The sequence below is a fragment of the Scomber japonicus genome, chromosome 4 (assembly GCF_027409825.1).
Source record: "Scomber japonicus isolate fScoJap1 chromosome 4, fScoJap1.pri, whole genome shotgun sequence".
Lineage (NCBI taxonomy): Eukaryota > Metazoa > Chordata > Actinopteri > Scombriformes > Scombridae > Scomber > Scomber japonicus.
The window spans coordinates 31,120,757-31,144,056 of record NC_070581.1 but is presented as its reverse complement, the minus strand read 5'-3'; the positions used below and the strand labels follow the sequence as shown (position 1 = coordinate 31,144,056).

At 37.1% G+C, this 23,300-nt stretch overlaps 2 protein-coding genes across 2 annotated transcripts; one reads left to right on the top strand and one right to left on the bottom strand.

Moving 5' to 3' along the window:
- Positions 1 to 500: 500 nt before the first annotated feature.
- On the top strand, positions 501 to 1,976 carry LOC128357713 (galactose-specific lectin nattectin-like). The gene is made up of 6 exons (XM_053318083.1): positions 501 to 569; positions 658 to 676; positions 910 to 992; positions 1,376 to 1,510; positions 1,664 to 1,775; positions 1,885 to 1,976. Exons 1-6 carry the CDS (start codon positions 501 to 503, stop codon positions 1,974 to 1,976), a joined length of 510 nt encoding a protein of 169 aa, XP_053174058.1.
- Positions 1,977 to 8,797: 6,821 nt separating this feature from the next.
- On the bottom strand, positions 8,798 to 21,644 carry LOC128357712 (galactose-specific lectin nattectin-like). Its single transcript, XM_053318082.1, has 4 exons — positions 21,494 to 21,644; positions 10,166 to 10,380; positions 9,884 to 10,018; positions 8,798 to 8,953 (listed from the first exon to the last, which is right to left on the bottom strand). The coding sequence occupies exons 1-4, from the start codon at positions 21,642 to 21,644 to the stop codon at positions 8,798 to 8,800; spliced, it is 657 nt and encodes a 218-aa protein (XP_053174057.1).
- Positions 21,645 to 23,300: the final 1,656 nt, after the last annotated feature.

Below are 23,300 nucleotides of genomic sequence, written 5' to 3'. Positions count from 1 at the left end.
TAAGATCTTCTGATTAGATTGAAATTTTTTGAAAATGGTTTGGGATTAACATAGTTAGGTTTAGACACAAAAAACACTTGGCTAGGATAACAGGGTTCATAGACTGTAGAATCAAATCCAAGGAGAATTGAAGCTGACCTGGCAGCATGTGGTGGCCCAACACCTTACCAAGACACTCAAATAATATAACGAGAGGAAAACTCAACTTAATCAAACCAGAACTTTTTCCATGTTTTTCTTCTATTTTTACTACATATCCTAAACATTAACCTGCAAAAGAGTAAAACATTTTCCAGTAAATAAGTATAAAATTAGGGGACCTGTAAAATAAAGCTTTACCAAAAAACAAACCTTATTCCACTTTGTTCTTTTAACAGCGATATGCCACATTTCTTCAAATCTTAAACCACACATATGTGAAATTATCATTACATTGTGCATGTTGTCCATGTATAGCCATCTGAATAATGCATGTACTTCTTTAATGTGTCTTTACACTGATGGCATCCGGTCTTTATGTCATTGTGCTCCTCTGTTTGACCAGTGGACTGTGGATTGAAGCAAAGGTGGTACAGTTTGGTACATATTTTCTTAATAAGAGAGAAATTCTTGGTTGAGCAGTATTTATTATTAATCATGTGATTTTTACATCCACAGGAGAAGTATAACGACCAAGGTAAGTGAATGCTCAAAATGCAATAACTGACGCTGTCTGACCACAGTGTATTAATATTGTACTATTATTTAAAGATTGCCTCTCACTGGGACAGCTTCATGTTTGCTGGGGTTTATTGAATAGTATAGATGCAAAAAAAAATTGGGGAGGACAGTTGGAGGGTTCACTCCTGTCACACTTCTGCCATGCCAGTGATGCTAACTAATTATTGCAAATTGACTTTTCTTTTGTAGATTGTTGCCCTTTGGGTTGGAGTTACTTTAAGGGGCGCTGTTACACATTCTACAACGTTGAAAAGGACTGGGCTGATGCAGAGGTATTATAACAACAACAACTGTTTACAAGAAACATATATTTATGGTATATACTCTGAAACAGCTTATTTATTTGTGAGGTAACTGTTTGCCATTAGCTGTCAGTCTCAAGTGAATTGATCCAGAAAGTAAAGATGTAAGATTATCTTTATCACTCTTTGTTAAATATACTGTTTCACTGAGGGTTAATCACTAATTAGAGCAATGACCAGGGCTTGCTCTCTTTAATGTCGGTACAGTACAGTAATGTCCATATCCTTTGTCTCTCTTCAACTTTTCAACTCTTTTCACTTCTCCTCATCCAAGTCACTCCATCTGTGTATTATTTCTATTATATCCTCACTCTTTTCATCATTTTTGGTTTCCACCTTGTCGCCCTCATCAGCGTACCTGCACTTCTCATGGTGGAAATCTGGCATCCATCCACTCCACTGCCGAGCGCAATTTCATCAGGAAGCTGATTCATATCAGGGCTAAAAAAGACAAGACAACTTGGCTTGGAGGCTATGATAAAGTAAAGGTGAGTTTTTATAATGAAGAGGATCTGTTGCAATGAATTCTTCATTCCTGCTATGGTATATAGGCTGTTAGGTCTGATGTGGTTGAATAGATCACAAGATAGTGATTCATAAAATTAAGTAGGTGTAATTAACCCTTAAAACTTTTTCCTTAGGTGGGTGCGTGGCTGTGGAGTGATGGTTCACACTTCGACTTCAAAGGGTGGGGTGTTGGGGAACCAAACAATGATTCAGGAGGAGAATGGTGCATGGAGATCAACTGGGCAGGTACAAACTCATTTCTGTGTTGTGGTTTTGTTGGTTTAGCAGTAAAAAAAAAGAGAGGGAAAAAAAGAAGTAATCTCAAATTAATAATTTGTGTGCCTAAATTTAACAGAACAAAGCATCATTGAAGATGCTGATATACAGCAATTCTATTCAACTATATTGTCAGAAAAGTCGGGGTCTGGAGGCCAAACATCTCCCTGAACTATTATTGCATCAGAACTGAGATGTTTGATTTTGAAGTGTCTCTGCAGGTTTGATTACTTTGTAACTGAGCTGCACTCATTGCAGAGCACATTGGCTTGCCCTCAACAGTTTCAATGTACACATATTTCTCAGTCCAGTTACTTTTGAATTGACGATTTTAATTATTGAGTTTTCTTTTTTCAGCGTTAATAGTGGCATTGAGCCATCTGCTATTGAAGTTCAGAATTTCTTGCGTTTGCATACCACCACCTACCATACCTGATAATGTAGAACAGGATCTAGTTTACATTACACAGGAGCACTCTGCTGGCTTGAAAGATTTATTGTGGCTAAAATGGTTTTCATTATTCGCTTGATTTTTTTTCTTCATGTTTTAAATTTTATTTATAAACAAAACTGATTGCAGACCAGTGTGATGAAGTTGGCCCACAGGCCGCCTAGTGAATAAACTGAATATACAATATATAAGTTACTAACTGTTTGAACTATCAAGAGCCAACGTTATATGGAAAAATATAACATATAAACTACATAATGTTATTTAACATACAAAACTCTAAAGTATACTGTGTCTGTTAATCTTTCCAAAATCAAACTGTATTAACCCGAAGCTGCTGGATTGTCCATGGTCTGATAGCTTTGACTGTTGATTGTTAAATATTTTTTATGTAGAGACTAGATAGGATAAATTACTAAATAATTTGCATGAATTCAATTGTTTTTCTCCATGACATGTTTATTTTAAAACTCTGTCCACAGGAAAAAATGTTGTCAATGACATCAAGTGCCACCGTAAGAAATCTTTCATTTGTGCCATGGAAAAGTAATAATCTTGCTTGTGCCAACACATCTACCATGAGGATGTTACTTCCCCCTTGATGATTTATGTCACTTGATCCAGGAAGTCAAGCCTCAATGACTTCACTGCTGGATGATAAATGTGATTTAATTTCAATTGAATCAATAAACACATATCCTGCAATGCAATCTGTCTCCCTTTTTTCATATACTATATATGCTGTGTAATTGTTCATTCTTACATTTCTTTGAAAGATTTATATAATTTGGTAGTGTAAGGGATAATCTGCTTGTCCAGAGTTTTTAAGAGACAACCTAATGTGCTCATATGTAGTTTGGCTCACAAAACTACCCACTGAAAAATGTCAGTTAAAGAAAAATATTTATATTATTTTAACTTGCATCCACCACAAAACTAGCTACATTCACACCTAAGGCTGTGTCACACCATATTGTTTATTACAGTGTCGGCATAAATCTGTTTTCTGGACTTTTTGTGTTTTGGGGTTTTTAGTTTAGTTTGTTGCAGATGGGGGAGGTTGAAGTGCTGTGTTTTCAGGTTATGTTACATTTGTGTGGTACTGTGGTTTTGTGTGTCATTTCATTGGGAAGAACTTTGTTTATTGGGGTTTTGATTTTCTGTTTTCCCCTGTATCCTCATCCTGCCTTTTCCGCCACACTTCCCTCCACACCTGTCCTGAATCAATACTCATTAACCCAGCCCTGCTCCCATTGCCTTCCCCAGCCAATCACTTCCTTGTCTGTTCCTGTGTGTTTTCCCCATCCTATCCTCGTACCCATTTATTAGTGCCACGGGTTCTAGCTCCGAGGCACTCCATTCCAGTAAAGCTGGAAAGGAGTGCCTCGGGGCTCTCCTTATTAGTGCCACGGGTGCTCAGCTCCGAGGCAACTATTATTCTTCTCCATATTTATTAGTGCCACGGGTGCTCAGCTCCGAGGCAACTATTATTCTTCTCCATACTTATTTTTATTCTTCCGCCGTTTTTCGGCGCGTAACTCCTCCCACAGCTTTGAGAAAACCACAACAATATATACATCAAAACGTGCGGCTCAATTGGGGGAGGGGTGCTATGACTTTTGGTGTTGAAATTCCAATTTTTCCCAAAGTTATTCCCAAAAAACCAGGAGATTTCTTCCATTGGAAATGAATGGGAAATTTTTGAAAAACCCCAAAAATGTCACCTTTTTTCAGAGTCACCTAGCTCTGTCATACGTGCACGTAGAAACGTCATTCAAACTTTAAAACGCAGGAAAACTTGTGTTCTCTCCAAAACACCAAACACTTTTAACATAACATGTAAACTATGAGCAGTCAAACGAGGAGTGGAAATCACTTTTTCTTCAAAGTTAGAGTGGAAGCGGCAGTTAGCTAGAGTGTGAGAAGCAGTAAAAAACTAGAAAATTCCAGGGAAAGTTTGGGTGCCACGGGGCTACTGCCCGGACGAGTACACGATTTATTTTTTCTTTATGAATGTACTTTATTCTCAACTTAACATTCCTGAAGATATTAAGTGAATGTGAATCATATTTAAGCATAAATAATATTTATTTAAACTGATTAATTAAAGTCTACTTCATTTTTTCCACAGACAGGAACATCACTGTTATGAAATTATTAATTAAATCTTCAAATCATTTAGAGAGTAGATTTTATTACTTAATTAACTTTTTATTTTAAATTACTTGGTTGTATGAAATTATATTATGCACATTTTGTTCATTTTCTATTGATAAATGTTGAATCTTTTTATATACCACAAATCATATAACTACAATACAAAACAATAAAACTATTTATTGTGTCCACAGTAAACATGAATTAATCCATTCAAATGAATTAGCTCAGTTAACTGGCAAAACAGACAGACAGGAATTAACCAATCACAAATTAGTAGCTCAGTTTCTGCCCAGCGACAGGCTAAGGCCATACGGTTGCTACGGCGATGTGAGAATCTGCTTGGAAAAAAATTTCAAAATGCCCACAGACTTTGGCTTCTGACAAGGTCCCGAACAATTGCAAACTGTGAGTAAACCATAACTCCTGTCCGAAAACCGAAAACAGCGTGAGAGACACAGAAGCCAGCAGATTCTGACAGTGTTTATTATATTCAGTTATTCCTTCAAATGAGCGAGTAAGCACAGTGTGAAAACAGAGTGAGATTCTTTTGAAAAAAAAAAAAGACGATTACATTAGGGCCAATGGGGAGAGAGACAGGTGTTGCTGCGGGTCTCGCCCCCCCCCCCCCCCCGTTTAAATTTTGTGCAGACCCCGCCTGTCAAAGTCACATTTTATGAATCCCAACACCTATGTCTACATTTTGAAAAAAATTGTCTCCTTATTACGGTTTGGCCGTGAGCTCGAGTTAAAAATAAAAATTAAGGTTATTTTTTACTGCTTCTCGCACTCAAGCTAACTGACAAGCTAACAAACTAACTTTCACTCTAACGTTGAAGAAAAAGTGATTTCCACTCCTCGTTTGAAATGTTTACATGTTATGTAAAAACTGTTTGGTGTTTTGGAGAGAGAACAAGTTTTGAATCACATTTCTACGTGCAGGTATGAGAGAGCTAGGTGAAAAAAATTCCCATTTATTTCCAATGGAGAATTATGCCTGGTTTTTTGGGAATAACTTTTTAAAAATAAATTGGAGATGGGTCTCCCTCCAATCATTAATCCCTCGTTGTTAAATAGAGGGGACAGTGTATGCCATTTACAGGATATCTTGCATTCTGATTCAACTATATGCCAAGTCCGAATAAAATTGGAAACAATGGGGCGAAAGCGCATCAGGCTCTGTTTATCCGAGACATTGGCAAAAAAGGACATCTTCCAAACTCCACGGTTGTACCATACTTTCATCTAGATCATCACAAGACACTGGAGTGTGGGGGTTACGCCACACAAAGAGAGGGCAAAGCACAAATGACCAAAAAACAATCACTTTTACCATTCCCGAAACACATTAAAAATTACACAATCTTCACGGAAAGGGAAAGTACCAAATACCGAATGTGACGTGGAAGTAATAAAGTGGGCAGTGACAGTCCACCAGTATGTTTCCTCAGCTGCTAAATAAACCAAAGACATATGCATATATATCTATGAAAGAAACAATCTGCTACTCTCATGCTGTGTACAACACTGAACAGAGTTTTCTTCTTTCTTCAACGCTTTAACAACTAGTTTCGTACTGAATCTACAGCACCACCTGGTGGTGGAATTTATACTAAGTTTAACTTGTGAATAATTTCTTCATTATCGAGTTAAATAGCAATATTTAATATACCACTCTAAAATGAAGTAATAATAATACCAACATGTATTTTAAGGCTTAGCCTAATCTTAATACATAGAAATTAAGTCAAGTGTTCAACATCTCCTTATTCTGTTGTCATTCTCATTTTATTTAGTTGAAAATGTTTTGTAGTGTGGTAGTGTTTCGCAGGTACTTGGTATCACTGTTTTATCTCATATCATAGATAGTACATCTATGATATGAGATAAAACAGTCATTCATGCCTGTGATGATGTCATGAACAACCTGCCCTGTTTCACATGAATGTGCTTGTAAAAAAAAAGAAAGAATGTGCTTGCAGGTAGCAAACCCAGAGTTGACTGAGCTGGTTGATAGCCAGCTTCATATATCATGTTCAATTTGTTTTGTAGTACAGGCCCCTACAGGCTTCTGTAGAAATCAATTTTAGGTTTTCAAAATAGAATAAAAAAATATTTTTTAACTGATTAAGTGACATAACCTTTAATATTATTTGTACTGTGTTTATACAAGCTCTGGCCAAACCATTTGTAGAAGAAGCCTCTAAAGTGCTTTTATCATTTGTTCATTTTGAAACCTGTGTCCACAGAAGAAGATTATGTCAATGATGGAAAGTGCCAATTGAAGAGATCTTTCATTTGTGCCAGAGAGCCATGACAGTCTCGCCATGTGCAGACACATCTACTATGAGGATGTCACTTCACCACTCATGATGCATGTCACCAGGAAGTCAAACCTTAATGACTTCACTGGTGGAAGATACATGTGATTTAAATTTCAATTGATTCAATAAACACACATCCTGCAATGCAATCTGTGCTGCCTCTTTATACAATCATCTCACACCAGAGCTCAATATTTATGTATCTTGGGGGTCAAAAGAAAACACTCCTTTAAACTTTACCCTTTAAATTTAAACCAATTGTAGTGTTTACACATTTGACTGTGTAAACAGACTTATGTTCTCAGAACATGAGGAATACCTGCTACACACATGCACACAGGTCAAATGAAGACAATGACAGAAACCGACTATGCTGACAAATCATATTTATTTATGTTCCCGATTAGTTTTTTTCACCCATAGTGCAGAAATATGAGAGTAAATGATATAATCAAAAAGAGGATATTAATGATCAGGACAGTGATATTGCTATTCATGCATTAAATTGGAATAATCATCAAGTTCATTATTATTAAAGTATGAAAGAGGAAGTATAATCATCATGGAAGTGATGTTGTAATGGAGCATCTGACAGCTCATGCCTAGCGGCAAGACAGTTTCCTGGCACAAACAAAGGGTCTCCGAACGTCACAGCGGACATCATTCCACTTGTATCCTGTAAGAAGAAAAGAGTACAACAGCATAAACATCTGAGTTTGACTGTCCTACTTATCAAAGTGTATTTATATTTCTCTAATGCAGGGATTGAACTGGGAAACGTGCTCCTATAAAAAAGACACAGTCAAGAATGAAAGCTACTTTTGGAGAAAATTATTATTTTTCTACATTTAATGTGTAATATCTGAAGCTTATCTAAGAGATTACTCTTCATAATTTGTGATCTTTGTACTCAACAGCTGCCAAATTTCCCTTTACACTGTCATCAGATCCCCTCCAAACCTGTTTTAATATGTAAATAAAATACTCTATTTTGAATAATAATATGGTTTTCCCACAAAATCAGTGGGAATCAAGTCAATTATCTGGTTAAAATCTGCTTTTAAAACTGTTTTTATTTCAAAGAAGTCTCCCGCTCCCATGTAAAGTGTATTCTCAGTGTTCATGCACTGGAGGCTTCAAGTTTCCATATCATACTTGTGTAAACTGAATACCAGACCACTATTGAGTCCAAACTAGTGAATTCACAACTTCAAGTCATGCTCATAGGTACAATGTGGCAGCTACCACGAGTTGAGGCTGAAGCCGATGTGGAAGTCCCTTAAAGTGCCACCAATGGCCACCACTGACTCCCATTCAAAAAGCATCAAATTCTCTCTAGATACACTGAGTCAGTTTCCAATGAATCATTATGGTTTCAGGGGCTAAATCCAGGTCCTCTAATAAATGTGCTGGTGGTCATTTTAGAACTTATTGTTCCGTTAATAAGATTTGAAGACTTACAGTAGCTTTGATGTCTGCCGTGTGGCCATAGATTGACAGTCGTGAACGACAGTTGGCTCACCTGCTGCCCTTCCCGGCTCCTGGACTCACACTGAGTCGGACTATTGTTTCAATATTTCATTAAGTTTAATGTTCCTTGACTATGATGCCTGGCCTGCACTCAGTGTTTCAGATGTAGCAGGGCGTTTCCCCAGTGCGTGAAAGGTTACACTCCTTATTTAAAAGGTCCTGGCTCTAAACAGAAAAAATGTCCCGAACCATAAACTCCAAGTCTGGGTTTCAAACCAGCTCCACTGCAAACTACAGGGTGACACATGTCTCTATGTCTATCACTGAAAGCTATAGTAGGTAGTTTAATCTAAAATTGTCAGTGAGCACAGTGAAACTTTCCCCCTTCAGATGAAAGTGAAAACAGTTTTCTAGTGTCAAACTGCACATTAAATATTCTGCACAGTGAAGCTCAAACATCTAGATGAAAAAACAAGAAGAAAAACACTTTTTGCCCAGAAAGGGACTTAACGTTAACTGGTAACATCAGACATGAGCTTCGGCCCATGTTGTTTGACATTTTAACGAGCAAAAACGAGGGTCAGTGCTGGCTACAAAAGAGAAGCAGCTTTTGACGTCAAAGAAATAATATTGGTACCTTTCCAGTTGACCTCTGTGCAGTGTTCTTGGCGGTAATTGTTTGGCTCTCCATGGCTCCAAGCTGTGAATCTAACCTTGGAACCATCAGTCCACAACCACTTCCCCTCCTGAAAGAGAAAGTTTATTTTTGAGCAACTGATTTGCTGGAGGAGTTTGAGGGTTTACCATTATTGGCATTAATTCATGGGGGGAAACTACAGCCTACAGAACAATGTGCTCCTGTGTGAAGAGAAACAAGAACATGTGTTTATTCTGAAACAGATCTTACCATGTCTGTTTGGGTATAATCATGCATAGATTAGTCTCCTAAAAACTCCTAGAGAAGTGTGATGAAGATAGAAAGTATTTGCCCCTCTGTTCAGGGCTAACTCCTCTACAGCAGCTTGTATGTCTGACATGATCTGAGCATTAAAATGTGACAGTGTTATATCCAGAGTTGCCTCCTTCCTCATTGCAACTGGGGATTTTGTCCCCATTATTTGTGTTGAAAGCACATCAGAAAGAGATGTTTCAATGTTCTGTTTTAGTAAGAATAATGATTTAAGATAAAACAGCTTCATTTGTGCACCGTTTGTTTCATGACACATTCAAACAATTGTGAATCTATCCTTTAATTCGTTATGTAGCAACAAGCTACTCCATTGGTTGTACAACTGATAGCTGCATCAGTTTCTGTGTTTCAGGGCATTTGCAAACCCTTGTTGGATTTCTCTGGTCTGAATCAGTGAATAAGTTGGTAAACTGTTTGCGTCTTTTACTTGTTTCTTTTCGCACAGGAAAAAAAGAGAGTGAAACAAAATTCATCACAAAAAGCCACAAAAGAATATTCTGTTCATTTCGCACATTGGTCAGATGTGTTTGGGGTGGGAGCAAGAAAATGCACAGAGGTTGGATCACATTAGCAGCACAAACAAACAAGCAATTCATTTGTAACATGAATCCCTCTAAATGGCTTCTCTTTTTTTTCAGTCTGCACCAGTATCCAATTTAAACAGACTAAAAAATGTAGGTTTGAAAACACTCCAAAAATGTCTCACCTGAATTGCATCATACATCCCTACCCAGGCATGTGCATATGAGCGACATTTTGTGTAAATCAGGTTCCTGACGAACACGTTTTCTCTGTGACTGTGGATTGAGGCCAAGTTCCCACCAAGAGCAACGCAGTTTCTCTGACAGGGGGAGTAAGAGAAAAGCAATGTGAAATGTCTAACAGAAAGTAGACAAAGAAGAATGAGCTGAAAGAGAAGAGAGAAATGCATACAGGGTCTATATAGCTAAAACATGGTTATCATGGGTAACAGTAAAGAGTGATTAACCTCTGCGTCAGCTGCGGTACGTTTGTAGTTGCGAACCAAGAAACAGCGAGAGCCATACTTAGTCCAACCACTAGGACAGTGGTATGAACCCAAGCGATGAACGTTGTGATAAGCATGGTGATAACGATGGTGATAAGCATGGTGATAACGATGGTGATAAGCATGGTGATAAGCATGGTGATAAGTATGGTGATGATAATGGCGATGAACCTGCACTATAACGTAAAACAAATTATATAAAAACATTAGTCAGTATGAACGTCTGCCACAGAAAGTATCTGAAAACACAACATACAAAGAAATGCAAGTTTAAACAGATCTACCAACCATGTCTGTGGGTTACCACTTTGTGGAACTGTGAAAATGAACAACACATTCATTAGATCAGCATAAAATGTACATTTTTGTTTCATGTTTTATCATATAATATCTATACTCATTTTGTAAAAGGTTTCTCGATCATGTTTGCAGTTAGTAGATTATTTGTTTTTTTTCTATTAAGTGGTAAAAAATTATGGAAAATACACATTACAGTTAGTGGTGACATATTCAAATCATGTTTTCAGTCCAACTGAGTTTGATTCAAAAATATCTAATTTACAAATATATAGAATTTAGAAACTATATTTTCAAATCAATTCATCTATATAACATTTCAACACTATTTACCATTTTCCACTCCACAGGTAGTGCATTTACATCATTCATTTTAGCAGATGCTTTTGTCCAAATCAAAGAACAAATTCAGTACAAAAAAGCCACCATACACCAAGGAGAAGCCTTTGAGGATGAGCACTTTATTACACACATCCAATGACTGTTTGTATATATTTATTCCTTATTAGTAACTGTGAGTAAAAATATGTGTAAATATGGTGATAAGATGAAGTGAAATAACTACCTGGTATTTCACCAGCTGGTTTTTAATGGAAGCAAACAGTATTTGTGATTGACTTTTACATACCTGACTCTACATTCAATCAGTGATGTGTTCTCTGTTTTAATGTGAACGGACAGCAGTACATCCTAGTCTGAAACTAGTGACATTTGAGCAAAAACTAACAAAACAAAAGAGAGACTTAAATACTTACTGGGAAAAAAAATCCACTGGCCATGGTTATGCAGAGGAGGAAAACCAAGAGAAAACAGGAAGCCATCTGGGGAAAAACAGAATACATTTACTGCATGGTCCTAAACATCACTACATGTGAGCATTACAGTGAAAGTCTCACATGCAAACCCATTCTGTTATTGAACTCATTGTAGGTCACGCTGGTTAAGAGTGTGGATAAAGGTTTAAAAGTATTAATTAAACATATGTTTGGACAGTATTTTCAATATATGTAGTAAATATTTATTGTAGTTTTAATATTGCTTTTAATGTTGAACGCAGGCTAATTATTGTGACAAGACATAGATATTTAAACCTTTGACAATGCTGTTAGGTTTGCAGCTAACAATTACTGTCAATATCTATACTTGATAAATGTATTATTTGTTTTATCTATAAAAGATATCATTTATAGCAATATTTCTATTATTTTCACAATCATTTTTTAGTATTACACATTAGGTGTATAAAGAAAGTCTCAAAATAGATAAAAATGCCAGTCATCATTTCCTGTCATTGACACACAACACTACACACTCAAAGCTGAGAGTTTTAGCGAAAATTTAAAAAAACAACTTAATACTTTTAAATGTTGTTTCTTACAATTTGTACCAAAATTGCACCACCCTCTCCATTAACACTCCCTAAAAATGTACTGTTACCTGCAAATTATTCAGAACATTTTCAGGAAATTTGAGTTCACTAACAAAGACCACGCCAACTAAGATATGAGATATTTAAGTATTTATTATGTGGAAGGAAAAAGGGTTGAGGGATAGGGAAGAAGGGATGGGGGATGAGGGTCGAAAGGTTGGAGAGGTGGGATGAGGGGATGAGGGTCGAATGGATGTAGGTTAGGGTCGAGGGGTCGTAGGGTTGGGTGGGAGAAGTGAGGGTTGTGGGGATGGGGGAAGGGATGGGATGGGATGGAGGGGGGGGGGCAGAGTGTGGTGTGGATGAAAGTTGAAGTAGTCGAGGTCATTAGTATTGGAGCTGCAGTAGCCGCTGGGCAAAGAACGAACGAATAAATGAACAAACGAATGAATGAGTAAACGAATGAATGAGTTTTGCTGCAGTTCTTGTAAAGTTGGAAGACTGTGGACTTTCAGTCTGAGTGGAGAAAAGTGATCTTCAACTGGTTGAGTCCATGCGGGTTGAGTCTGTGCTTCCGGCGGGCAATGGTCTGGCCGGATATGGTTGACGGTCAGAAAGTTGGCAGCGGATTTCTCCAGGAAGCTGGGATGACTGAGCGTGATGTGGTATATTCAAAATCAGACGAAGGGGGATAGGGTGGGACTGCTTGTGCAGAAATTGGGAAGGTATGAGGTCTCCATTCCTGAACTTTGTTATAAATCTTAATTAAAATTAGAAGACCTGTAAAATAAAGTCTTAATTTACTTTTCTCTACACTTTTAATTTGTAGGAATTGCAGCCAATGAGTGACAAATAAATCTAACATTAAACAAAATCAAAAGTAGATTAAGAGTCTTTTGTAAAGCTGCTGCTATGATGAGAGGCAAGAATGAAAAGATTACCTTGCTGTGATGATCAGATGAGTTTCCAGTTATTGTCAGATGAGTTTTCAGATATGATCAGATGAGTTTGCAGTTGCAGTAGCAGGTAGCAGGATGTCTTGCAGAGGGAAACGTTGTCTTTTTATACATTTTCTGGCTGGTTTGATTATTTAATCTTGGGTGTCATCCACTGACCACAGGACACGGTTTATTATGATATTACATATTGCCACAGCCTTCAGTAAACATTTGATTATTTCTTATATTCTGTTAAAAACAACACAATAATCTGAGAATGCCAGACAACACCCAGCATGTTGTAAAATCAGCTCTTATTACACAGCCTAAGACATTAAGACAGCAGAGGAGTTTTTAACAGAGCCAAATTAATTTCTGTGTAAAAAGGGGGAAAAATTAAGACGCAAAGGCATCCCTCCCTCCCTTTCTTGATTTAATAAACCGGGAAAAGTGGTCCAAGAACTGACCCCTGAGGAACTCCACATGTCATAGCCACTCGATCGGATTCATAACAGTCCAATGGTCACAAAATAACTCCGCTCTTCCAAGTAGGACCAGAACCAGTCTAGGACTGTTCCACTGAGTCCTGCCCAAGTTTCCAACCTGTTCAACAGTATACTGTGATCCACAGTGTCAAACGCAGCACTGAGATCCAACAGGACAGAACTGACACCTTGCCTGAGTCAGTGTTCAACCTTACGTCATTTAACATTCTAATAAGAGCTGTTTCTGTACTGTGGTGAGGTCATAAGCCTGATTGAAATTTGTCAAAAAGGCCACTGGAGTTCAAGAAATTGCTGAGTTGATTAAAAACCACTTTCTCAATGATCTTGGCTATAAAAGGAAGATTTGAGATAGGTCTGTAGTTGGTTAACATGGAAGCATCCAACGTTTTCTTTTTTAGAGTGGCTTAATGGCAGCTACTTTTAGGTGTTTAGGAAACGTGCCTGATTGAAGTGAGCTATTTATTACTTGTTACTAATCTGGACAGAGTTCACAATAGTTTTTAAAAAATCTGATGGCATTGTGTCAAGACAGCATGTTGATGGTTTTAGATGCTGTACTGTTTCCTCTATGGTTTTTTGGTCAACTGTTTTAAATTCTGACATCACAGTTGAGATTCCTGGGGGGTCTTAGGGATTGTGTCATTTTATTGTTTTGTTGATTTGTGTTGATATTTAACCTTATGGACTGGATTTTTTCACTGAAAAAACAAGCAAATTCATTGCATTTTTCTGTGGAAAGGAGTTCTAATAAAAATCAATACTAGGGATGGTTCGATTCGATACTCAGGATCGGTATCGGTCAAATACTGGTCAAAATTTCAGGATCGGATATTGAAAAAAGCAACTATAGCCCATCCAATCCGATACCTGAGCTCCAAATGCTCAACTTAACTTTGCGCGACAGGCCGTAAACAGAAATGCAGCTGCTGCAGCAAGTGACAGTGAATTAGCCTAGTGCTCTTATGTCAGCTGTGTGGAATTACTTTGCACGCAAGGAAGAGAAAAGTTGCCTGTGTGGTATTCAGAGGAGGCAAAGGTACTACAGACACTTGTGTAAAAAAGATGTACTGATTCAACTCTTTACTCCAATAAAAGTAAGAAAGCATAAATAACACTGGTACATACCATCATTTGGTGGAGTGCCTTTATTTAAACAACAACCTTTTACATTTCAGAAAACAGTCTGTCTCATTCATGACATGACAGTAAATATTGTATTGTTTTGTGGTACAAGAAGACCACAGAGACTACCTCATAGACAACAACCTCAGCTAAAATGTGAGAGTATAGAATGAAAGTTTGCGTCTTTGGAAATAGCCCCTCACTAGCCATGGCCATGTGTTGTATGAGGCTGTATTCAAGGGTGAGAACACAGCTTTGATGCAAAGCAGTTTGTAGTGAGACATTTTTATATTGATGACAGACTTGCATCTGCACCTACCTACAAAGAAGCTATTGATATCTTGAGGAATACCCAGAAGATGTTACCTGGCTCCAATCTGACATTACATAAGATAACATGCAACAGGCAGAGTTTCACATTCGAAGCTTCCAAGGATGAAAGGCTTTACACTCGGAGAGCTGTTTTAGCAACTGTCAACAGTTTGTATGAGACACAGTCCACAATACACAGTTTATTATTAAATTAAATATTGCCACCTCCTTCAGTAAATGTTAGACTTGTCCTTTAACACCACTAAAAAAAATAATATTCTGGTAATGTTTTGCATCAGCATTATCAACACCCAACATGTTTTAAAATGAGCTTGTTACACAGCCTGTTTAAGACATTAAGCCAGCAGAGGAGTTTGTCACAGAGCAGAATTAACTTCTGTATGAAGAGTGGTATAAATGTGCTCATCTAGCAAAAGCACCTCAATACTCATACCTGCCATTATTGTTTAGAAAACTGTGTCACTGCCTGACGGGTATTATATGTGTAATAAGCTCACACATAAAGGTGTATCATACCATATGGCTTATTATAATATTGGTATAAATCTTAATGTGACCCTGATATCAACAATATTTTGATGTGTTGTTGTTATGTTGAGTTTAGGCCTTTCCTTATTTAATTGTTCTTCATTTGATAGTGTCCACCATCATGAGGGTTGTTCCATCTTCCTCATTTCTGTTCAGAGGAATGAGGAGGAAGCATGAGCAAAGATACATAAGACCAGCCAACAGCCATCATAGATCACCTGTCCTCCGCTGCTGATGTTGTGATAAGAAGGTTCATTTGCATGATGACCACGATGGGGGAGATTGTGCATCCTGCCACATGGTGGTGAACATGGCAGTGCTGAATAGCAGTTTGAATGATCCCACATCTGATCATCTGCCTAATGTTGTTTGGGATATGGAAGTGCTCCAAAGCCTTGTTGATAAGGTTGTGGGGTACTGTGCCATATAATTCAAGATTAAAGATAAACTTAATTGTCCCACTATGCAAGATATTTGTCTTGGGCGAACCACTGAAAATAAATAAATACAAACAACCATAAAAGCCATAATACATATGGAGCAATACAAAAGATAGAACATAATAAAAACAACAAACACACACAGACCTACAACCACAGTGCAAAGACGCAGATTACCAACGGCTCAAACTTTATCTGACATTGACCTGCTTCCATTTAGAAACCTAACTGACAAAGGGAAGAATGAATTTTTGAATTTGTTTAAACCACAAAACTACACACCGAAAACTGGGTATTTTCTGTCAGTGTGAGAAAAATATTTATATTAATTTAAAAATGTATCAGCCACAAAACACTTAATAGAAACATAAACAAAAGTGTTATTGCCAGCCATCTAAAATGATTACGCTACATTCACACGAGGCTGTGTCATACCATGTTGTTCACACAGGAACACTATTAATATCATGTATTGTAGTACACAACATGCACCACCAGAGGTCAGCCCATCATTATACAGGCAACTTACAATAGATGTTTTGACTGTAGCCCTGTGTAGTCAGCAAATATATTGTCATTATATTTACATTGTACAGGTAGTCATGTTCCCTTCCCTGGAAAATGCTTTCTTTTTTCTTTTTCTTTTTTTACCTAGGAGCATCAAAGTTATCACAAAAGAAAAAAGTCAATAAAGTTAAATAACGAAAATCAAATTTAAAATAAGACAAGCTACTGTTCATGTGATGCTAAATGGAATGGACTGTAGTTATATAGCGCCTTTCTAGTCTTTGCGACCACTCAAAGCGCTTCACATTACAACTCGTTCACCCATTCACACCATAGACTGTATATGAGAAAGATTCACACACATTCATACACTGACGGCAGGAGGTACCACGCAGGGTACCTGCTCATCACGGGAGGTTAACCATTCATTTTCATTTACACACCGTTGGCGCAGCAACGGGAGCAATTTGGGGTTAAGTGTCTTGCCCAAGGACACATCGACATGTGGCCTGGAGGAGCCGGTGTCGTGCCAAAAAGTGATCGTCTGCCAGAATCTGATTTGCGGCCGCGGGAGCGCGCACAGCAGCCCGTTGAGCGGTAGCGCTATAAAACGTCTGATTTTCTTTGGATTAAATGGTCATAATATGCATATACACACAATTATCACACAATATCACAACTGTGGCCAAAAGAAGTGTAGTTTGTAGCGAAATAAGACATGGCAATTACGTGATAGACATGTCTCTACAGTGTGTTTGATTTATGGGTGTGTTTTCAAGAAATTATCACTTTTGCAATGATCCTTGTGACTGCATTGTTTTTTATCTGATCTGGGCCCTACGTAGTATTTGCTTCCCATGTTTGGATGTGTTTTGTATATCTAATATTATTGTTTATGCCTACTATTAAAATAACAAACAGTTTTCACCTGCCAAAAATTGATTGGAGGCCAAATGCAGTTACTGAATGGTGATTTCTGCCTAAATATGACTTGATCTCATTCAAGAGCTTCATAATATAAACACTAGAGCTCACAGGACACTTTGAAACTCTTTTAAAGGACCATTTCAACACAAAATGGGCTTTTTCACCTGCCAAAAATTGATTGGAGGCCAAATGCAGTTACTGAATGGTGATTTCTGCCTAAAAATGACTTGATCTCATTCAAGAGCTTCATAATATAAACACTAGAGCTCACAGGATAGTTTGGAACTCTTTTAAAGGACCATTACTACACAAAATGGGCTTTTTCACCTGCCAAAAAATGATTGGAGGCCAAACGCAGTTACTGAATGGTGATTTCTGCCTAAAAATGACTTGATCTCATTCATGAGCTTCATAATATAAACACTAGAGCTCACAGGATAGTTTGGAACTCTTTTAAAGGACCATTACTACACAAAATGGGCTTTTTCACCTGCCAAAAAATGATTATTGCCATTAATTTGATAATGAAAAGTGTTTTCTTGCTTTAAATGACTTCCTATTATTCAACAGAGCAATATTTAGCTCATTATAGATTAACCTTTACTCTGTACCCTCTGGAAATGGTGTAAAGGGCCAATGCTACGCAGAAAATGCAGTTTTTTACTTGCAAAAAATTGATTCCGGTTCCAAATTTGATACTGAAAATGGTTTTCTGCCACGATATGTCTACATGTAACTCTTCAGTTATATTTACCTGATTATACCTTAACCAGTACTTTACTGTTGAATGTCTTCAATAAAACAATGTTCCTACTTTATGACCATAGAAACAGCGTCTTAAAATAAGTAAGCCACTCCATACATGTCATCACAAAATATTATTATTATTTACATACATACATACATACATACTTACATACATGAACTATGAACTATTAACTGTCATAAAATGTCTTAACAGCATGCTAACAAATATATACAAAAATACTACTATATACATTAGATAAACAAAATGCAACTATATACAATTGGGGTTACCAGCCAGTAGCTACCCTTGCTACTGGCATGCTGCACAAATAAATGTCTTTTTTCCTCTGTCAGTCTTCTTTGTACACGTCCTATGATACCACCGTGGGCACATGTCACAGCCAATCTGAAATTATTAGACATTTATAATATTAAACACTAAAGTGTATTTTGTTTTGTGTATTCATTTTTTTTATGAAATTAGAAATAATGTTTGGATTAAAAAAAAAAAGCTTAAGAAGGACAAGGAAAACGTAAGCAGTTACCCAATTGGTGTCCCCATCCAGCTCCCCACAGACATGACACAGGTTTGACAAGTCATCTGCCAAAACAAGGAATAAAGATAATTTTCTTAACCATGAGCAATGTTTGTCAGAGCAAATGAGCCTAATATATGCTCATTTTAAAATGTAAGAAAAAAGAAAAACCTGTATTCTCAAGAAGAGAGACTGCAATGCACTCTCTTATATTGAAGACACCTGTAGTGGAGTTGTCAAACTCCAAGGGCAGTCCACCCAAGATGCACTCAGCAAACTGTGAATAAAAGATGCAAGAATGGATTTATCATGGGAAGGAACAGTAATCTTAAAATAATCATTTGAATGTCATTGAACTATACAATGCCCAACACCAACACTAGCTTTAATCTTTGTGTAATTTTAATTAATTAAAGCAACCCAGTTCATGTAAAATTGGAATGCCAGAACATTCTTAACTATTTTACATTCTTTCTTCCTCTGTATATCAAATAACCCTACTTTTGAGTAATACTCTTAGCTGTACTGACAAAAACAAGCATTGCACCTCTTCCGTGCAATTTTTTAATGAATTTAGTTGTAATGCCGTTGCATCCATGCATGGTTATTAAACATGCTTTTGTGTAACGTCAAACATTTAAGGCAAAGTTCAGAGTTTAGATCATCTAATCAATGATAGAGTTAATGTGACTGACATTAGCTTCAACTTATACATGTTACAACTTTCAGACGTCTCTACGTAAATGTTTCTAGATTGACTACATCAAATCATCAATAGACAGTGTGCACATTATTAATTAAACTTGCTATTTTGATGACCCAAGAGCTTTTGCTGCTTGTGATTAAACATTACTTTCATTCAAATTCTTATAGTATGCTTAATCATACTGTAATACAAACCTTCAATGCATAGGCCCCACAGGACATTGCATAATTTTAAATTAATCTTGAGGGATTTAGCCCCCTGTGTCTCATGAATGATCTATGAATGATCTAAAAGACATGCAGTAAAAATTGGTGCAACGTTACTTGAACAGTCTTTTAATAAAATGAACATTTTAAATGTCCATTGCATCAATGTCATTAAAATTTTGATAACAGCAAAATATGCAAAGTTTCTTACAGTTTCAAACCACATTTTTATTGGAATAAAGCATGAAAATGGAGAATGATGAAGTAATTACAGACATAACTTTGACTTGTAAGTACAGAAAGCGTTGTAAAAGGCTAAATCTTTTACAAATGTTTACTACAGCACTGGGAAACAATATTAGTATAACTGTTAACTTGTTTTTTTCCTTATTTGCTTTAAAACTGAGATTCACATTGAGAAATGAAAAAAATCAGGGTTTTCATAAAGTAAGACTTTTGAAAAAGGAAATAGTGAAAGTCTAGGAAAGTTCTATATTTTTAAAGTCATGTGGCAGACATTCAACAGTTAAGTACTGGTTAAGGTATAATCAGGTAAATATAACTCTGAAGAGTTACATGTAGACATATCGTGGCAGAAAACCATTTTCAGTATCAAATTTGGAGCCGGAATCAATTTTTGGCAAGTAAAAAACTGCATTTTCTGCGTAGCATTGGCCCTTTACACCATTTCCAGAGGGTACAGAGTAAAGGTTAATCTATAATGAGCTAAATATTGCTCTGTTGAATAATAGGAAGTCATTTAAAGCAAGAAAACACTTTTCATTATCAAATTAATGGCAATAATCATTTTTTGGCAGGTGAAAAAGCCCATTTTGTGTAGTAATGGTCCTTTAAAAGAGTTCCAAACTATCCTGTGAGCTCTAGTGTTTATATTATGAAGCTCTTGAATGAGATCAAGTCATTTTTAGGCAGAAATCACCATTCAGTAACTGCGTTTGGCCTCCAATCATTTTTTGGCAGGTGAAAAAGCCCATTTTGTGTAGTAATGGTCCTTTAAAAGAGTTCCAAACTATCCTGTGAGCTCTAGTGTTTATATTATGAAGCTCTTGAATGAGATCAAGTCATTTTTAGGCAGAAATCACCATTCAGTAACTGCATTTGGCCTCCAATCAATTTTTGGCAGGTGAAAAAGCCCATTTTGTGTTGAAATGGTCCTTTAAAAGAGTTCCAAACTATCCTGTGAGCTCTAGTGTTTATATTATGAAGCTCATGAATGAGATCAAGTCATTTTTAGGCAGAAATCACCATTCAGTAACTGCGTTTGGCCTCCAATCATTTTTTGGCAGGTGAAAAAGCCCATTTTGTGTAGTAATGGTCCTTTAAAAGAGTTCCAAACTATCCTGTGAGCTCTAGTGTTTATATTATGAAGCTCATGAATGAGATCAAGTCATTTTTAGGCAGAAATCACCATTCAGTAACTGCGTTTGGCCTCCAATCATTTTTTGGCAGGTGAAAAAGCCCATTTTGTGTAGTAATGGTCCTTTAAAAGAGTTCCAAACTATCCTGTGAGCTCTAGTGTTTATATTATGAAGCTCTTGAATGAGATCAAGTCATTTTTAGGCAGAAATCACCATTCAGTAACTGCATTTGGCCTCCAATCAATTTTTGGCAGGTGAAAAAGCCCATTTTGTGTTGAAATGGTCCTTTAAAAGAGTTTCAAAGTGTCCTGTGAGCTCTAGTGTTTATATTATGAAGCTCTTGAATGAGATCAAGTCATATTTAGGCAGAAATCACCATTCAGTAACTGCATTTGGCCTCCAATCAATTTTTGGCAGGTGAAAACTGTTTGTTATTTTAATAGTAGGCATAAACAATAATATTAGATATACAAAACACATCCAAACATGGGAAGCAAATACTACGTAGGGCCCAGATCAGATAAAAAACAATGCAGTCACAAGGATCATTGCAAAAGTGATAATTTCTTGAAAACACACCCATAAATCAAACACACTGTAGAGACATGTCTATCACGTAATTGCCATGTCTTATTTCGCTACAAACTACACTTCTTTTGGCCACAGTTGTGATATTGTGTGATAATTGTGTGTATATGCATATTATGACCATTTAATCCAAAGAAAATCAGACGTTTTATAGCGCTACCGCTCAACGGGCTGCTGTGCGCGCTCCCGCGGCCGCAAATCAGATTCTGGCAGACGATCACTTTTTGGCACGACACCGGTGTTGTGGTATTTTCCGACTCCCCCGCAGAATCTGACTCCTCTTCGCGTGAACGCGCATGCACTGCAAGCATGTCATTCTCTTGTCAATTTACGGATTTTTGTTTTAAATATGGTTACTGGAAACAATCTCACACATTCTTTTCTGTTTATTGCAAAACAAATGCCTATAACGAATAGACTATATAGCCCAGTAAATCGGCATTTAGATGGTTTTGTGATGTATTTCATTTAACTTAATTTCATTTCGCACACCTCCCTATCCATATAAAACAGGTTTTGTCATTTCTGCCATAGCAGCGTTTAACAAACTGCCTCCCTGCGCGAGTGATGGCCTACGTGTGTTATGACAGGCGGGGAATTAAATGTTATGGGTATTCTGTACAGCCTGGTGTGGTTATTGCATATGCACTGGCTTTTGAAAACAAATTCCATGCAGGACAATAAAGTCTGTCTGCCTGTCTGTACAATAAATAACACCAACCATTTTCACTCTGCTGGCATACTTTGACCTCCGCCACACTTCCCTCCACACCTGTCCTGAATCAATACTCATTAACCCAGCCCTGCTCCCATTGCCTTCCCCAGCCAATCACTTCCTTGTCTGTTCCTGTGTGTTTTCCCCATCCTATCCTCATACCAATTTATTTGTATTTTAACCCTGCAGCTCAGTCTTGGTTGAATCCTTTGTTCTGTCCTGTTCAGTCTGCTTGGAGTTAAACTAAATAAAATTATCCTCTTTAAGTAACTGTCTGAGGAATGAAGGAATCAACAACTATTACAAGCTGTATGTGTTTAGAGTGTTCCTGCAGGTTTACATCATGAAAACAAAGTTGTCTGCCTTAACAAAGATCTCTGACTGGAAGAGGCACTGTAGAGTTTTTTTAAACAAACAAAGGTGTACACCGAGTATCACTCAACATAACATGTCCTTGAGGTCTAACAAATGTGTTTGAGTATGTAAAACATTTACAAAGCTGTTTTTAAAGAGCTGAATGATTTAAATCCTACATTTATTATATCCATACTACCTTAAAGTTTTTTTTTCTTGGTGAATTACTGCTAAATGTAGATCACTCTGCAGTCCCCACCACCCAGCTTTTAAGCAAAATAGCAACTGTTTGCCAAAAAAGCTCAACATATCAGGGCTCTGCAGTGCAAGTATTTCACTCTCATTTGCCCCTAAAAATAGATATGTGCAAACCATAAACAACAACTTACAAGCACAGTGTGCAACTGAAGATTACAACCTACTGTAATCTTTTGTCAGAAGTATAATGTATTGGCCGAATGCAAGATAACTGTTATTAAATGTGAACGGAATGAGAAGTAGTCACATTATTTCAACCTAGACGCTCAAAGCAGAAGACTCGACACATTAAGGACCTTTCAAAGCAAAAGTGTTGGTGGAAAGATGTATTAGCACCTTGCTTCACCACACCAAAATGTTACCACGTCAAACAAAGCATCACACATGTATCCTGGGTTGAATGTGGAGCAGGTATTTGTCCAACTACTAGAATGTTTAAAAGGTGCTACAAACGACATTCAGCCACTAGATGTCGCACTAGAGCACCAGCATCATAACCAAAACAAATGGACATGTTGACTAACCTAGACCAATGTTGACTCTTGTCATATCTCTCTGTTTGTTGGAGGCCGTGTGGAGAGGTTGTGAGCAGGACAAGTTGCTGCCTGGAGCATAGTTCTGTTGGGATGATTTTATTTTT

Excerpts from the sequence above, each read along its gene's own strand:
- LOC128357713 (XM_053318083.1), top strand. The coding sequence starts at position 501 with ATGGCATCCGGTCTTTATGTCATTGTGCTCCTCTGTTTGACCAGTGGA. Across the intron at positions 993-1,375 it reads AGGACTGGGCTGATGCAGAG|CGTACCTGCACTTCTCATGG; the intron begins GTATTATAACAA and ends CGCCCTCATCAG. Across the intron at positions 1,511-1,663 it reads GAGGCTATGATAAAGTAAAG|GTGGGTGCGTGGCTGTGGAG; the intron begins GTGAGTTTTTAT and ends CTTTTTCCTTAG.
- LOC128357712 (XM_053318082.1), bottom strand. The coding sequence starts at position 21,644 with ATGCTTGCAGTGCATGCGCGTTCACGCGAAGAGGAGTCAGATTCTGCG. Across the intron at positions 10,381-21,493 it reads GCACAGCAGCCCGTTGAGCG|TGCAGGTTCATCGCCATTAT; the intron begins GTAGCGCTATAA and ends TTTACGTTATAG. Across the intron at positions 8,954-9,883 it reads GGATGTATGATGCAATTCAG|GAGGGGAAGTGGTTGTGGAC; the intron begins GTGAGACATTTT and ends TTTCTCTTTCAG.